Source organism: Thamnophis sirtalis, unplaced genomic scaffold (assembly GCF_051295495.1).
Source record: "Thamnophis sirtalis isolate CommonGarterSnake01/CBP01778 unplaced genomic scaffold, rThaSir2_p1.2 scaffold_3, whole genome shotgun sequence".
In the NCBI taxonomy this organism is placed as follows: Eukaryota; Metazoa; Chordata; class Lepidosauria; order Squamata; family Natricidae; genus Thamnophis; species Thamnophis sirtalis.
This window is the reverse complement of record NW_028261383.1, coordinates 126666507-126684081: the sequence shown is the minus strand read 5'-3', so window position 1 is coordinate 126684081 and position 17575 is coordinate 126666507. Positions and strand designations below refer to the sequence as shown.

The 17575-nt window shown below is 42.5% G+C and overlaps 1 protein-coding gene across 1 annotated transcript in view; it reads right to left on the bottom strand.

The window, feature by feature from the left end:
- GRIN2C (glutamate ionotropic receptor NMDA type subunit 2C) overlaps positions 1 to 17575 on the bottom strand; it is a 78739-nt gene that overhangs the window by 34412 nt on the left and 26752 nt on the right. Inside the window, exons 5-6 of the mRNA XM_087709989.1 lie at positions 5752 to 5920; positions 3374 to 3527 (exon numbers count right to left, since the gene is read on the bottom strand). Of these exons, the coding sequence (XP_087566115.1) occupies positions 3374 to 3527; positions 5752 to 5920 (323 nt within the window). The remainder of the gene's footprint in view (positions 1 to 3373; positions 3528 to 5751; positions 5921 to 17575) is intronic.

The following is a 17575-nucleotide window of genomic DNA, read 5'->3' as shown; positions in this document are numbered from 1 at the left end:
AGACTTCAGAGAGAGATGACAGCAACCAAAGACTTGATGTCATCAGTCCATTTTTGTTCCAGACCATCTCATTGATTCCTGTTCCAGAAACAAAAACCTGCTGATTCCAGCGGTGACTGAAAGAGCCAAGGTGGCGCAGTGGTTAGGGTGCAGTACTGCAGGCCACTTCAGCTGACTGTTATCTGCAGTTCAGCGGTTCTAATCTCACCAGCTCAAGGTTGACTCAGCCTTCCATCCTTCCGAGGTGGCTGAAATGAGGACCCATACTGTGGGGGCGATATGCTGACTCCGCTTAGAGAGGGCTAAAAGCCCTATGAAGCGGTATATAAGTCTAACTGCTATTGCTATTGCTATTGTTCTGGTGACTAGGAGTCAGAAAGTCTGACAAGAGAGATGCTATTTAGACAGCTAAATAGAGAGCAGCTGACCACAGGCTGGGGAAGCCATCTTCAGTGCTGTTCAGTCCAAGGCCAATAGTCCCGGTTAGAAATGCCAGTTAATTACCTGAAATTGAGGGCAGTTTTGTTTGGCACAGTTGGACCTGGAGTCTCTGATGAAGGGAAGAAATATTCAGATAAAAAGAAGATCACAGCAAAGGCCTAAATTGTGACACAATGAAGGAGGAGGATATGAACAGATGCAGACACGTATTCTCCTTTGGCAGAATGCAACAAGATGTTTTTCAAGGAGTAAGGATAGGACACCCAGAGATATTCCAGAAAATATTGAGAGACAGAAAGTCTGCTTAGCTAACCTATTCGCAACAGTGACAGTAATGGTCATCGGATAGCTTAGTTGTCTATTCTTCTGTTTCTGGAACTGGAGAGGGAATGGATACACCAATGCCAGTATTCTCTACACTTTTTCTTCCAAATACCAACACTGCCCAATATACCACAAACGATGATGTTTCTCAGGATGCCAGTAAGCTTGTTTATCCCATTCTGTTCCAGGAAGCCATTGTTTTCAGCAATAATGAAAATTAAAATGACCAAAAACCAAAATGAAAACCACACTTTTATAGCACCTGCCAGTGCAGATATGCTGAGCCAATAACTAATTCCTCATCCAGATCCACGCATGCCTAGAGATTGTTCAAGGCATTTGTTGAATACCCGCCAACTAAAGTAAACAGTAGAGATCACCTTGTTTCCAAACATTCCTTCACAACTCACTAGAAGAGTTGATGGGCATTCAAGCTATGTTCTAGGAGAAGGAACTTTGTGACAATGATAATGGAATTATGGACATTATAGGTTTCTTATCAACCAAACTGGACAAGAAAATGGCAGCAAATACCTTGTGAGGCAGGGCATCATTTTGGCTCTGCCTTTCACCAGTATGGTCTTGTTCTATTAACTGATTTTTCCATATTTGCAATCATCAGCTCAAATTTTAATTTGTGACTCTTGCCCAATTCTCTAATGCAAAGGATTGGATGTCATGCATTTCAAGAATGTTCAGAACATCTTCTATGTGGCAGGCTTCAGACAGACTATATTTTTGGGTGTAATTATTATTAGCAACATTACAAAACACTTTTTAAAAAAAATATCTGACACTGTGTTCATTTCATTGACACTGTCCTTCTCATTCTCAGTTAAAGCCATTTACTGGTATCTTCACATAATCCAATGTTTAACTATGCTGCATTGCCTGTCATGCTCCTCGCTGTATGATACTTGGTTACATGCAAGAAGAAGTGCCTTTATATGCAAGCTATTTATAAGCAGAGGAGAATGGGACAAGAAAATCCTGTTGGTGATGTTACCTAGTCTGGTAACAAAAAGTTCAGAAAATAAATTGAAACAAGCTTGGAAAGCACACCACTGCCAAAATCTAAAACCTGAACTACAAGTATTTTCTATTATTTCAAAGTGTCTTCATATCCAATTACCTTTGTTTTTTTCCCAATGACCACAATTAAAATATCCAAATTTTATTAGGTACGCAACATTTGATATTCATTATGTGAATCCCCAATCTCCAGATAATCTATATTAATGCTTTAAGAAGCAAGTAATGAAAAGTGGCTTAGAAGTAATAACAGCAATATGATGGCAAAAAACAGAATATTGTTGTATTATTTAAACTTTAATGCCCAAAGTGTGACATATGCAAAAACAGTGTTTTAGAAAATATTTCTATTCCCAAAATCGCTATTTTCATGCTGAAAATTTAAACTAGGGAATATTAAACATCTACCCATATGTTAATATTGCAAGTCAAAACTCTTCATCTCATATAAATTTACATTAGTACATCTTTTCCTTCCTTTTTTATTGCAGGTATGAGCAGTATTCCTTAAGCAATCAAAGCATAAGTTATGCATGCCCCCCAAATACTTAGAAATAACTGTGTAAAAATGATTTAACCAAAACTTAAAACAATTCAATAGGGACTGAGCTTGCTCAATATAGGAAAGGGGACAGAGGACATATCAATGTATATTTACTTTCTTACTTGCTTGAGATTATAGGCAGCTCCTATCCTGAGACTTTGAGTAGTTAACAATTTCCCAACAAAATAATATTAAATTACAAACTTGAGATTGAAAATTAACATTAAACAACAGTCAAATAAAAGCCAAGAACTGGCATTCTCATTCATCCTTAGGAGCAACTCAATTATCTATGGCATCCTCAAATGCTTTACAAAAGAGCCAGGTCTCTGAAATACAACAGGGATGGGACTTTATAGCACTTAGCATTTAGACACCACAGTGCTTTAGAGCCCTCTCTAAGCAGTTTACAGAGTCAGCATATTTCCCCCAACAGTCTGGCTCTTCATTTTACCAACCTTGGAAGGATGGGAGGCTGAGTTAACCTTGAGCCAGTGAGAATTGAATTGCCAAACTGCTGAGAGCAGTGAGCAGAAGTGGCCTGCAGTACTGCATTCTAACCACTGAGCCACCTCATCCTAGATGAACTGTTCCAGAGAAAGGGAAAACCAAGGTATCACTGATATTCTCAGGGTGCCCCTCTATTAATTCTCACTGGATAGGCAGAAAACAATTGGAATAAGCAGCCTCATAAGATACTCAGATCCAAAACTATAAGGTTTAAAGCTAATATTTATCTTTGAATTGCACCCAGAAGTCAACTGATAATCAATAAACTCCTGCCACAGAGGAGACACATGGGTAACAGGGAGAGAGCCCATCAGTACATGAGCTGCCACATTTTGAACCAGCTGTAGGTTCCAAGAGGTCTTTAAGTGCAGTCCATGTAGAAGAAATTACAATAGTCAAGAAATGAGATGAAAAGGACAATGAAAGTGACCTTCTATAACCAACTAACGCAGAAGCATTCCATATTCTGTTACAAATGTCACTTTTTTTTAGTGTTTATAGCATAAGTTTGTTTGCTCTTACCTAGAAAAGCAGAAGGCGAGACAGTCCCGTTGCTTCTGGCTACCATGACACTAATGCCCGTCTCCACAAAAGGTACAGAAAAATCAATAATTTGTGAGCGTTCCTCATTGATCGTGAGGGACCCAATGGCCATATCTGCTCGCTTGTAATATACCTGGGAGATTGAGGAACAGACAGGGGGGGGGGGAGCATAAATAATAATGTCCTTCAACAGAACCAGCTCCAAATGGATCTTATACTGTACTGATAAATGTGTGCTTTCTTTTATTTTAATCGTAGCAAATTAAAGGGAGAAAAGGTAAATATGAGCTGAATTTCAATTGTGACTCTTGGTGAGTCTGTGAATACATCCATACGGTTTCTTGGAAACAGTATGTATGTACATGGTTTGGTTGTCTTTGAGCCAAAGTTGTGCTTCAAGATGAGCAGCCACACAATTATGTTAAATAAACAAATGGTTTCCTGTTGTCTTCTTCCACAACTTCTTTTTAAAACTTCCCAATCTAGCCCACAGTCCTGTTATTTTCTCTGGAGGTCTCCCAATTCAAATTTTAACCAGGCCCAACCCTTCCAAGCTCAGACAAGATGAGGTGGGTGCTGCCCCCTGTTGAGGATGAACCTTTGTGTCTACGCTGACTTGCTTCGGGATAAGAGGCACAGAACTCTGTCGGATTTATTTTCAGGGGGGGGGGAAAGATTGTACCCTCAAAGAGACTTCTTTGCATGGCAACCCTAAAGAGAGAATAATACTACCATTACTTCAGATCAAGTGTTCATGTACTTAAGAAGAGTACTTAATTGAAAATGTAGTTGATTGAAAATGTCTGTATCTGGATGAGTCCAACCCTTAAAATTGTGTTCACCATCAAGAAACAATTCCCCACCATATATCGGCATCCCAACTCCATTTTCCCTTCTGCATGTCAGGAATGCCATTGATGTCTTTTCAATAGAGACACAAGCAAAAAATAGATCTGCCAGAAATAGTGTGATGCTTGACTCTTTCACAACTCTGTCCATTTTCTCTTATAGATGGTTCTTGAAATGCTTCTGAATAGACATCCAGTTCAGAAGGATTAAGATTTCCTTCTGGGACTAACACAAAACAGGAGGAGAACCGCAAAGTGCAACATCTCTTTTTTTTCCTGTTTCTTTTCAGGCAGTACAGAGAAATCTGTCCCCTGCCATTCACTTAGGTGAGAAATCCTAAACCATGCTGCCAGATTAGAAGTCCGTCTAAATATCCCAATCAGCACCAAGAGGTAGGGCTCTTGACACTCAAGCAGCCCATTATCCTATTCAAAGGATGGCCTAATTGCAGAGCAGCAGAGATGAAGACAGACTCTTAAGTTGCATGTAATGGAAGGTATGCCTTTTACACATGCTTATCGAAAGACAAGAGACTTCACTCCCCGGTTAGCATATCTCAATGCCAACCTGACTATAAGATTCTAGCTCCATTTCACATTCCACAAATTTCCCCAGGAAAGAGAATAACTCCCTATTTGTAAAGCCATCTTCTTAAGGCTGCCATGTCTGAAGGCTGAAGCCCACAGACAAAGTTGAGGACTACTGAATGGTGGGTCTTCTTTCTTGTTGAGGGATGCAAGAATGATGTATGTGCAGTGAAGTAATAATAATTCATTGGCTTTGGTTTAAGCTAAGTCAGCTTTTATGTACGTGCTACAGTTTAGAAGGATTGCATAACTTTAGAAGTCTCTAAATTTATGCAATCCTTCTCAGTCATCCAGGTCATAGTTGTCCCAAAGGTGCTTTCTCAGGAGGTAACTTAGAAGTTGATGAAGTTTTTTGGATGAGAAGTGAAACATCTTCAAAATAAAAAACAAGGAAATCCAATTGCCTCCTAAAAAAGCGCCTTTGGGACAACCACGACCTGGATGATTGAGAATCTCTACAGACTTCTAGCTATACAATTTGGGATGAACACCCTTGGAATGGTGTGGGAGTAGGAATGGATTTCCAGAGGAAAAAATTGCAGACTACAGAAACCAGGAGTACTACAGAGGTGACCCCGAGGACACAGAAAAACCCCCAAGAGCTTCAATGACCCTCTAAAAGGATGCAGATTACCAGCTGTCTGCAAGGAATATAAATCCTTCCATTCCCCACTATCCTGTCAGAGCTGAAGAAGCTTCTTGTATAAGAAGCGAAATGTCTTCAAAAGAAAAAACAAAGAAGTCCAGTTGCCTCCTGAAAAAAAACATCTTTGGGATAACTTTAGAAGAGAAACAAAGTTGCATGTCTGCTTTTATTTTCTCCACATGGGAGAATTTCTGACAAATACCAGTGTACTAAACCAGTAGGTGTACATGGTTAAAATCCAAACAATGAGGCTTTTAGGTTACCTAATTCCTTACCTCACCAATCATGCCATTCCAGAAACCATCCACTATTTTACCATGTTTCCCATTTGTCACCAGGTAGAGATCGTAGGAGAACTTCACAGTCTTGGCTAGTTTCTTTAGGATGTCAATGCAAAAACCTTTGCAGCAGAGTTTGGTATATGGGTCCATAGGTTCACTCCCACTGAAAAAGGATGAGAAGGCACTCAACAATCACACCGAACCCCTGTGTCTTCCAAGCAAATTATGCTAGGGCTATGTACAATTGTTCAAATCAAAGCCTTGAGATATCCTGAACCTAAATCACTATGCCATGACATGTTTCCCTAGAGTGACCTTATAGTCACTAGCCCAATTCCTCTAGTCCAAAATAAAAATAACTAAACCATTACTAGAATGTGGCAGTCCTGTATCCTTATTGCTATCTACAATCCTGTTGTCTTTAGAAAAACACAGTCATAAATAATCAGCTTGTCAGCTTAGCATGGCACTGAATAATGGGCATGCCATCACAGGATATGACACATTGTAAATGAGCTGTGTAACTTCATCAGTGGCTAGAATGGCTAATGTTCCACATTTGTTATTTTCTGGAGCATCTCCTTGGTGTGAGGGCCATTACAGAAGGCAGGGATGCCTACACACAAATGCTCAGACACACTCCAGCTGTCAACATGTACTTTTTCTATTATTACTCTCTAATCCAGGGATGGATAGTCGTGTGTGTGTGTGTGTGTGTGTGTGTGTGTGTGTGTGTGTTTGTGTGTGTGTGTGTGTGTGTGTGTGTATAGATAGATAGGTAGATAGGTAGACAGACAGACAGACAGACAGACAGACAGAGGATGGATGAATAAAAATACCAAATCCAATCTGAACATCTGGCTAGCTGTGCAATGCACCATAATATATTTTTAAGAATGTTGACATAAGTAAAAGCAAACATAAAGAAAACAAATGAAGAAAAAAGAGAAAGAAATAAAGAGAAAGAAGAAAAATAAGTGCAAAAGCAAAGCAGAATAAGAAAGAAAAATAGTTAAAGAAACAAGAAAAAATATGCTACTTCTGAACTTCTTTTCAACAGTTATATACTCATTATTCCTTCTCCCTCTTGATATTACAAAAATCTCTTCAATCAACTCTGATATCTTTACAATCAATTCCTCCATTGTAAGAATTTCAGTGTTCCTTCAAAGCTCACTTTCATTAAATGAAACATAAAAACAAAAATCCTAAGGAGTGAAGTGGCAAATAATGAATCATAAGAGCAAGGACGTATTACAAATTCAGAAGCAGGATGCTTCTGAGAATTTTAGGTTGGTTCCAGAATCGAGCTTGCTAGTCCTTTTACACCATAATCCATTTTTTTGCTTTTCCTATGCAACCAAATTTAGGGTGAGAAAATATGTTAATTTTGCAAAGTACACCACAATAAACTTAAGGAGATGACATGCTACCTGTCAGAACCTCTCCATTAGATAATTAGGAAAGAAGACCACGGGACTCCATGGGTAGAAATCAAGTTTACTTTTACTAATTATAAATGATTAAAGGCATAGCGAAGCGAAGACTGATTATTTAGGCGCGAAAGCGATTGATATATAAAATGACCCATTCCCCACCCCTTGGCATCACAGATACAGTCCAATCATAATTCTCCCAAGTGTCAGGTGTGAGATAACTTCAAAAGGCATCACGAAGATGGAATGTCGGTGCCGTTAGTCCTGGCGGGAATCTCCTACGCATGCGTAGTCCGACAGGCAGCTGAGCTCCAGAACCTTCCTCCAGCACAATTAGTAACCCCTCCCAAATACCATGCCCTCCCTCCCCGTTTCATGGCAGCTGAAGCAACAGCAAAGCAGAGGCTGACATCTGGCCGTCCTCTGGAAAAAGGCGTTCAGGCCTGGAAAACGACAAAACACAAACAAACAGACGAACAACAAAAACAGAAGAGAAAAAGAGGCGGGGAGAGAAAGTCAAGGCTAGTCAGGATAAGCAGAATAAAACTGTTGAAGCAGTCGGGGAGCACGGACATGGGACTTGTCCACCCACTTGGCATGAGATGGAGGAAAATGCTTCCAAGCCACTAGGTACTGTATTCGATTCCGCCGCCGTCAAGAGTCCAATATTTCTCGAACCTCAAAATGTTGTTCACCATCAATCAACAGGGGAGCAGGCGGTGGGTCCACAGGTGGACGTAAAGATGAGAAACGAAGTGGTTTAATGAGGTTAACGTGGAAAACTGGATAAACACGGCTGAGATGCTTGGGTAGCTGCAAACGAACCGAAACAGGATTGACGACTTTGATGATGGGAAATGGGCCCACGTACTTAGGCCCCAACTCCTTAGACTTTTGTGTAGTTTGCAGGAACTTCGTGGATAAATAAACCTGGTCACCCACTTTGTACTGATAAGGTTGCGCACGCTTCTTATCAGCCTGTTTCTTATGAGCGCGATGCGCAGCATCCAAAGTACTAAGTGCCAAAGGCCAAATATGGCTTAATTGCTCACTCCACTCAGAGACGGAAGAAACTTGTGGTTGCTCAAGGGAAACTTCAGGAATAGGAACAAAGTCCTGACCATACACAACACGAAAAGGAGTGAATCCAGTGCTGCTATGGACAGAATTATTATAAGCCACTTCAGCGTACGGCAACAAGTCCACCCAATCATCTTGCTGATAATTGATGAAACAACGTAAATATTGTTCCAGCACAGAATTAGTCCTCTCGCAAGCCCCATTAGTCTGAGGGTGGTGGGTGGAGCTTAGGCCCTGGGCGGAGCCAATGCGCTTAAGAAACTCCTTCCAGAAAGCAGAAGTGAATTGGACCCCTCTATCGGAAACGATGGGATCAGGCACCCCATGCAAACGGTAAACGTGAGAAATGAAGAGCTTAGCAAGTGCCTTTGCAGAAGGAATCTTGTGGCACGGAATAAAATGAACTTGTTTGGAAAATAAGTCAGTAACCACCCATATGACGGTGTGCCCCTGGCTCTCGGGAAGTTCGACAATAAAGTCCATAGAAATTTCCTTCCAAGCGGCGACAGGGTGGGCTACAGATTGGAGCAGACCTTGTGGCTTCCCTGGTGGTCGTTTAGCGGCTGCACAGACTGGACAACTGGCAACATAAAGTTCAATGTCTTTTTTCAAAGAGGGCCACCAAAACTGCTTCACCAAATGCAGCGTCTTCACAAATCCAAAGTGACCCGCCATCTTGGAATCGTGAGCCCGTTGGAGAACAATGAGTTGAAGAGAGGCAGGGACATAAAGTTTTGCCCCAATCCACGGCAAATCGTCCCTCATTGTGCATTCACCTTGATGCTGCTGGAACCAGTCATCCTGGGAAAGGACCTGTTTGAGGTCAGAAAGGAAATCTTGAGGCACGTCTACTTTCGAGCGCGCCTGCTGCCGAGTGACCACCGGAGCAGCCAGGCTGGATGCGGGAATCACGGGTTGAACAATACTCAGCTTAGAGCAGTTGTACTGAGGGAGTCTGGACAAAGCATCAGCCATGAAATTCTTCCCTCCCAGGATGTACTTGAGTGTGAAATTAAAACGATTGAAATGCTGAGCCCAACGCATCTGCTTAGGGGAGAGTCGCCTGGGAGTCCTCAAAGCTTCTAAGTTCTTATGGTCAGTCCATACCTCAAACGGGTGTTTAGCGCCCTCCAGAAAATGGCGCCACGTGGCTAAAGCCCATCGTACAGCAAATGCTTCCTTCTCCCAGATTGCCCAACGCCTTTCTGTGTCTGTGAGCTTCGGGAGGTGTATGCGCACGGTTGTAAATTACCTTGGTCGTTGATCTGAAGCAAGATGGCCCCAACCGCCACGTCGCTGGCATCAGCTTGAACAACAAAAGGCTTGTCCATGTCTGGATGCTTCAGAACCGGTTCCGCTGCAAAGAGTCGTTTCAGCTTCTCAAAAGCAGCCTGACACTCCATGGTCCAATCCAGCGGCTTGCTAGGCTTAGGTTTAGGGCCACCTTTGGACTTCAATAAATTAGTGATGGGAAGCGCAATTTTGGCAAAAGAAGGAATGAACTGACGATAGAAATTAGCAAAACCCAAAAATTTCTGCAATTGTTTACGTGTCCGGGGCGCCTCCCACTCAGTGACTGCCTTTACTTTAGCAGGGTCCATTTCAATACCAGCGGGGGAGATGCGATACCCAAGGTAGTCAATCTTCTCCTGGTGAAATTCACACTTGGACAACTTGGCATAAAGTTCAGCGGCCCGGAGCTTTTTCAGGACAGTGCGGACTAATGTGATGTGTTCGTCATAAGTTTGAGTGTAAATAAGGATATCGTCTAAATATACAATAATGCCCTTGTAAAGGTGGTCATGCAAAATCTCATTAATTAATTGCATGAAGACTGCAGGCGCCCCCTGCAGGCCAAAAGGCATCACGCGGAACTGGAAACAACCGAGGGGGCAGTTGAAAGCCGTCTTCCACTCATCCCCCTCCTTTATGCGGACCCCATAGTATGCTTCTCTGAGGTCCAATTTAGTGAAAATGCGGCCCTTTCCCAATTGGGCCAGCATGTCCTTCATCAACGGTAACGGGTATAGGTTTTGAACTGAGATACAGTTCAGGTTTTTGAAATTAACACATAATCTCAGGGAGCCATCTTTCTTCTCTCTGAACAACACGGATGCAGCTACCTTGGGTTGTGCTGGCTCAATGAAACCCCTTTCCAAGTTTTTAGCAATGAATTTTCTCATTTCCTCCATTTCCCTAGGAGACATTGAATATATTTGGGGCTTTGGAAGCTTTACCCCTGGCAAAATATCGATGGAGCAATCATCGGTGGGGTGGAAGCTTATCTGAAGATTTTTCACTAAAAACTCCTTTCAGGTCCCAATACTCTTTTGGAATCTTCTCTTCCCCTTCAATTCTCTCCTGGCCCCTGGCGGCCAATGCGGGGATGGAGCCAGCAGGCTCTGGGGTATCGCCCTCCCCGTTTGGAGCTGTGCTGGTGCGAATGCGCAGCCACCCCTCCCTCCAATTAATACGAGGGTTCCATTTACGAAGCCAGGGGAGTCCCAAAATAAGGGGTCTGTCCATTCCAGGAGACACAATAAAAGAGATCAATTCTACGTGGGTGCCCATTTTCATCTCTAGAGGTTCAGTGTAGAAATGGGCTGGGCCACCCCCTGCAATGGATCCATCTATTTGGCAAAACACAATAGGGGTTTTCAAAGTTCTTAATTTCAGGCCCAGTTTTTCAACCATTGCGGGATTAATCATACATCTCGAACAGCCCAAATCAAGGAGGGCAGGAAGCTGTTCTGTCTCCCCATCGGGTGGTACTCTTAATTCTATTGGGATCAACATGGGGCCTTTATTTGAACTCACCCAACGAGGCGAGGCGTCGTCATCGGAGTCATCAGAGGAGCTGGGGGTGACGTCTGCTTTTTCCTCCACCTCCTGTCTGAAGCGCTGGGGGGTGTTATCAGCAGCGAAAGCAGCCTCTTTCTTCTTCCCTGGGCCCTTGCTCATCTTCCCTTCCCTCTTGGCAGGGGGCGGGGCGGTTGCAGGAATTTTAACGCGGCAATCTGTGGCGCGGTGGCCCCCCCTCCCGCAACGGAAGCATGTGAGCGGCTTGGCCTTGCCGGTGGAACTTCCCTTTCCTTCACCCCTGATGCGGAACGGGGCCTTTTGAGCTGCGGGGGTGTGTGTGATCTCCCTGCTTTCTCCTCTCTCGCACGTTGAAGTCTAATCAAATCGAGCTCAACGTCTGCTGCATTTTCATACCAAGCTGTGACTCGCTTGGGAAGGTGTCTGTTAACGCATTGTTGGTAAATGTCCTCATTTAATCCTAATGCAAACTGATCCAGAAGGGCATCTTGAGACCAGCCTCTCATATAACAAGAAAGCTGTTGAAACTCCTGAATATATTCAGCCACCGGTCTATCTCCCTGTTTGAGGGCCATAAATTTCATCTTTCCCCGTTTCTCAATTAGTGGGTCATCAAAGCGTCTTTTGAACGCAGTCATAAAGGCATCAAAATTCCTCAGGAGGGGGGAATTGCTTTGCTTTGTAAGCTGACCATCCATTCGGCCGCCTCTTCCTCCAAAGTAAGTAAGACCATTCGCACTTTCATCTCATCTGTTTCTAAATCGGGCCCATAAATTTCCATATAGTTCCAAATTTGTATAACAAAGAGACCCAGTTTCTTGGAATTCCCGTCATATTTTACAGGCAAGGGAGGGACTTTTGCCATTCTGCGTCTTCTGCCCCCCCCCTCTACTCTGGCAGCAGCCCTGGCTGGGTGGGGGGGAAGCTGTTTCTGGGTTTGTTTGCTCCCATCCTCCCTCGGCCTCTTCACCCTCCCTAAATTTTTGCATAGAGTACCTTTGTTCAAACTCTTCCGTTTGTTCTCTTTCCCGGGGCTTCCGTTCGGTCAAGGTTTCTTCCCAGTCGGCTGGTTTTCCCCTTTGTTTTCTCCTAGTAACTCCAGCATCCCAACTTTCGCTATCTTCTTTTTGCCCCACACTTAGGGACCATCGAGGGGGAACCGCAGGGTCCACTATTCCTAGGCCAGCCATCCTCCCAGGTAATGATGGGTCTGCAGTTTCCCTTTCAGTCTCTTCTTCATCACCCGCTCGCAAAGACATTTTCCTCGTTCCTTCTTGTAGGTACACCCCCCACGGAAGGTTGAAATCTCCTGGTGGGGTGTGAGTGAGTCTTCGCTTACTGTCAGAACCTCTCCATTAGATAATTAGGAAAGAAGACCACGAGACTCCATGGGTAGAAATCAAGTGTACTTTTACTAATTATAAATGATTAAAGGCATAGCGAAGCGAAGGCTGATTATTTAGGCGCGAAAGCGATTGATATATAGAATAACCCATTCCCCACCCCTTGGCATCACAGATACAGTCCAATCATAATTCTCCCAAGTGTCAGGTGTGAGATAACTTCAAAAGGCATCACGAAGATGGAATGTCGGTGCCGTTAGTCCTGGCGGGAATCTCCTACGCATGCGTAGTCCGACAGGCAGCTGAGCTCCAGAACCTTCCTCCAGCACAATTAGTAACCCCTCCCAAATACCATGCCCTCCCTCCCTGTTTCATGGCAGCCGAAGCAACAGCAAAGCAGAGGCTGACACTACCTTTATCATCAAGACGGTTGTTAATATGTGACAGCTTATGGACCCAAGAGGAGAGGAAAGAACATAAGGAGGCCCTTGATGGATCAGGCCATTGAACCCAGATCCTATGTCACCTAGTGGGCGCACATCAGAAGTATACAAGATTTTTATCATAGGACTGGGGGGTGGGGAATCATATGATATTTAGCGCACTATCCAGCAACAGGAGAAGATATCGTAAGAAAGAGGTTGGAGCTCCTGCCGTTGGAGGAAAATTTACCAGGTAAATCTCCTTAAAAAGAGGAAGCACTCACAACTTCCTCCTTACAAGGAGGCTTGGAATACTGTTTGTATTTGTAATACTGTTGTATGGATTGGCTTCGAATTTGCTTCCTGATTGGGGAAAGGAGGCCTCCCCTTCCCATTCTCATATTTATTTTTGCTATTGAAAATTGACCATTTTGCAGACTTTTAAGGGAGGTGTGGTAAACTGAAGGCATCTTTATGAAAACACAACTAATGAGCACAGTAAAGACCAAGGAACTGGTAAGTAGACTGATTCCTTGGAACCTCTCCAGATGAGGAGAGGATGAGAGATCACCCACCATTGCTCCAGATGGCTGTTTTTCATGAGGAGACTGCAAGACAGCAGTTTCCCACAGGTTTGAGTACATGGGATGAAGAGATTATAAATGGAATAAGGGTCCAGATAAATTTGGAAAATTGTGTTTTACTATAAGATTCTGAAATTTACTATACAAGATAAATAGCTTCTTGTAGGAAACAGACATATTTTAGCTATAATGGTTATGGTTAAATCATAACAAAGAGAAATTACTTTATGATTTTAGAAACTGGACACTAGAGGAGACTAAAGATTCCAAGCGGAAGGGAAAAAAATGATAAGCCTGTTCATGATGTCAATTAAAACTGGGACTTACAGAATGACACAAAACATTATAGCCAGAGGTGGTATTCAGCCGGTTTGGACCAGTTCACACGAACCAGTAGTGGAAACCCCCCACTACCACCCACCCGCCCAGGCTCTATGCTGTTCTATTTAGGTATGTTTTCAAAGCACGTGCATGTGTGTAAACCCCATGCGTGATCAAAGTGCATGTGCGGAAAGCCAAGCACATGCGTGGACACACACGCTCACATTTGCGAATCGGTAGGGAAAGTAAGTGAATACCACCCCTGATTATAGCATCAGAAATATTAATATTAATCTTAGAAGAATGAAGCCAGGAACTTCTATTAGATTTCAGTTTTAATTTATTAGGGGAGGAATGTAACTTTCTCCATTGAGCAGGAACATTGATGACACAATCTTGATTAGAGAATTGCAGAGGTCAGCAACAGGCAAATGATTAAAAAGCTTAGTCTCTGGGTCCCAACATGTAGGAATGCAGATTGATTGCTAGTGCCAACTACTTACCTCCTTCAACCAGCCATAATCTGCAAACCAGGCTATCCACTACAGTTGCAAGAAAAAGTATGTGAACCATTTGGGATTATGTGGAGTTTTGAATGAATTGGTCATAAAATGTGCTCTGAACTTCATCTAAGTCACAACAATAGAAAAACACAGTCTGCTGAAAATAATATTACACAAACATTAGATGTTGCCATGGTTTAATTGCACATAACATGTAAACATTCACAGTGCAGGGAGGAAAAAGTATGTGAACCCTTGGACTTAATAACTGGTTGACCCTCCTTTGGCAGCAATAACCTCAACCAAACATTTCTTGTAGTTGCAGATCAGATCTGCACAACGATCTGGAGTAATTGTGGACCACTCCTCTTCACAAAACTGTTTCAGTGTAGCAATATTCTTGGGATGTCTGGTGTGAATCGCTCTCTTAAGGTCATGCCACAGCATTTCAATTGGGTTGAGGTCAGGATTCTGACTGGGCCACTCCACAGGGCGTATTCTGTGCTGTTGAAGCCATTTTTGTGTTGACTTACTTGTATGCTTTGGGTCATTGTCCTGTTGCATCACCCATCCCCTGCGGAGCTTCAGTTGGCAGACAGATGGTCGTACGTTTTCCTGCAAAATGTCTTGATAAACTCTGGAATTCATTTCCCCATCAATGACAACAATCTGTCCAGGCCCTGAGGCAGCAAAGCAACCCCAAATCATGATGCTCCCTCCGCCATGTTTTACAGTGGGGATGAGGTTTGATGTTGGTGTGCTGTGCCTTTTTTTCTCCACACATAGTATTGTGTGTTTTTCCCAAACAACTCAATTTTGGTTTCATCTGTTCACAGTATATTTTGCCAGTAGTGCTGTGGAACATCCAGGTGCTCTTTTGCAAACTTCAAACGTGCTGCAATATTTTTTTTGGGACAGCAATGGCTTCCTCCGTGGTGTCCTCCCATGTACTCCATTCTTGTTTAATGTTTTCCTTATTGTAGATGTGTGAACAAAAATGTTAGCATGTGCCAGAGATTTCTATAGGTCTTTAGCTGACACTCTAGGATTCTTCTTTACCTCATGAAGCATTCTGCACTGTGCTCTTGCAGTCATTTTTACAGGACGACCACACCTAGGGAGAGTAGCAAGAGTGCTAAACTTTCTCCATTTGTAGACAGTCTGTCTTACCGTGGACACATGGACATCAAGGCTTTTGGAGATACTTTTGTAACCCTTTCCAGCTTCATGCAAGTCAACAATTCTTGATCGTAGGTCTTCTGAGAGCTCTTTTCTGCAAGGCATGGTTCACATCAGACAGTGCTTCTTGAAACCAGTAAACCCACAACAGGTGTGTGTTTTTAAAGGGCAGAACAGCTGTCAGCAACACATCCAATATCATCACACTGATTGGAATCAAGGTTGGCTCACTCCTGGCTCCAATTAGCTCTTGGAGACGTCATTAGGCTAGGGGCTCACATACTTTTTCCTCCCTGCACTGTGAATGTTTACATGTTATGTGCAATTAAACCATGGCAACATCTAATGTTTGTGTAGTATTATTTTCAGCAGACTGTGTTTGTCTATTGTTGTGACTTAGATGAAGTTCAGAGCACATTTTATGACCAATTCATTCAAAACTCCACATAATCCCAAGGGGTTCACATACTTTTTCTTGCAACTGTATATGCTTCCAGCCAAGATTCATGACTGATTATTCACCACTCAGCCTGAAGCAGAAACATGAACCTATTCCTGGTTCCATTCAACACTGACCAAGGAAATCCTCTTTCAAATTCTTTGATATTTTACATCACAGTTTTGCAATCCTGAGAATCTGAATTCAACTGCAGAATTCTGATAGCACACCAAAAAATAGCATGGCTTCTTGTGATTTCAAAAAATAGTGGTTAAAATAGGACAAATGCACTTTAAATTGCAAACTATTACTCCCAGTCCTTTCTCTTAAACGTGGGAACAAAAAGAGTAATCTGTTATTCCCCCACATACATAATATAGCGCTACTTGTTTTGCATCACCACTCTATCTTGACTTGACTTCAGTCACGGAAATTACCCATGTTTCAGAGGAAACAGCATTTTCTGCTCATCTAAGACTATCAATGTTTTATTTTCAAACATCATTACAAAATTACTGCTACTTTTATTAATATGGCACAGGGATTCTTAGCCTGGGGTCTACAGACACTTGGGGAATCCATGAATAAATTTCACAGGGTCCATGAACTGGGATGGGGGGAAAAAACCCTTCATTTCCATAACCTATAATTGAAATTTAGCTTTCCATTTAACAATGAATATATGCAATAAAATGGCCTCTAGATTTCAAAACTGTTGGTTAACTTCAATCTCATTATCTAAAACCAATATGCCCTTAAAAAGTACACCCGATATATGTGCTTGAGTGAAGTACTCTCAAAGGAGGCCATGGTATCGGGTGTAAAATATGTTGAACTTGAAGCCAATAAATGACAATAGTCTTAACATATAGATATAACAGTGCAAGTTTTTTGTTTATTTTATATTTCCTTCTTACTTGCAACTTTAATAGCAATAGCAATAGAAGTTAGACTTATATACCGCTTCATAGGGCTTTCAGCCCTCTCTAAGCGGTTTACAGAGTCAGCATATTGCCCCCAACAACAATCCGGGTCCTCATTTTACCCACCTCGGAAGGATGGAAGGCTGAGTCAACCCTAAGCAGGCGAGATTTGAACAGACGAACTGCAGAACTGCAGTCAGCTGAAGTAGCCTGCAGTGCTGCATTTAAGCACTGCGCCACCTCAGCTCAACTTTAAAGGCTCTAGGTCAGTGGGTCTCAACCTTCCTAATGCCATGACCCTTTAATACAGTTCCTCATGTTGTGGTGACCCCCAACCATAAAAATATTTTATGCTTTCCATATTTTTTCAAAAATATGTATTTTCCAATGGTCTTAGGTGACCCCTGTGAAAGTCGATCAACTCCCAAAGGGGTCCCGACCCACAGGTTGAGAACCACTGCCCTAGGTCATGCCAAAATGTCGGGGGAGGGGGGAAGAGTAGGAACAGTTTGCAGCTAACTAGCATTTTGACTATGGCACACAGTCTGTTAAATGTCTCAAAATTGAGATCTCATTTTCTGATAATCATTTTCATCAATCAAAACAACTTTTACTTCTAGTATCACCTTAGGAAGCACACAAATGGCATTCCAAACAAATGGCAACTATTCTTCCATCCATGACCTAATATCCATCATGTTTGTGTTCATTTTATGTAAATTTAGTTAACAGCACGAGATCAATTAAAATATAGCAATTCCATTCATG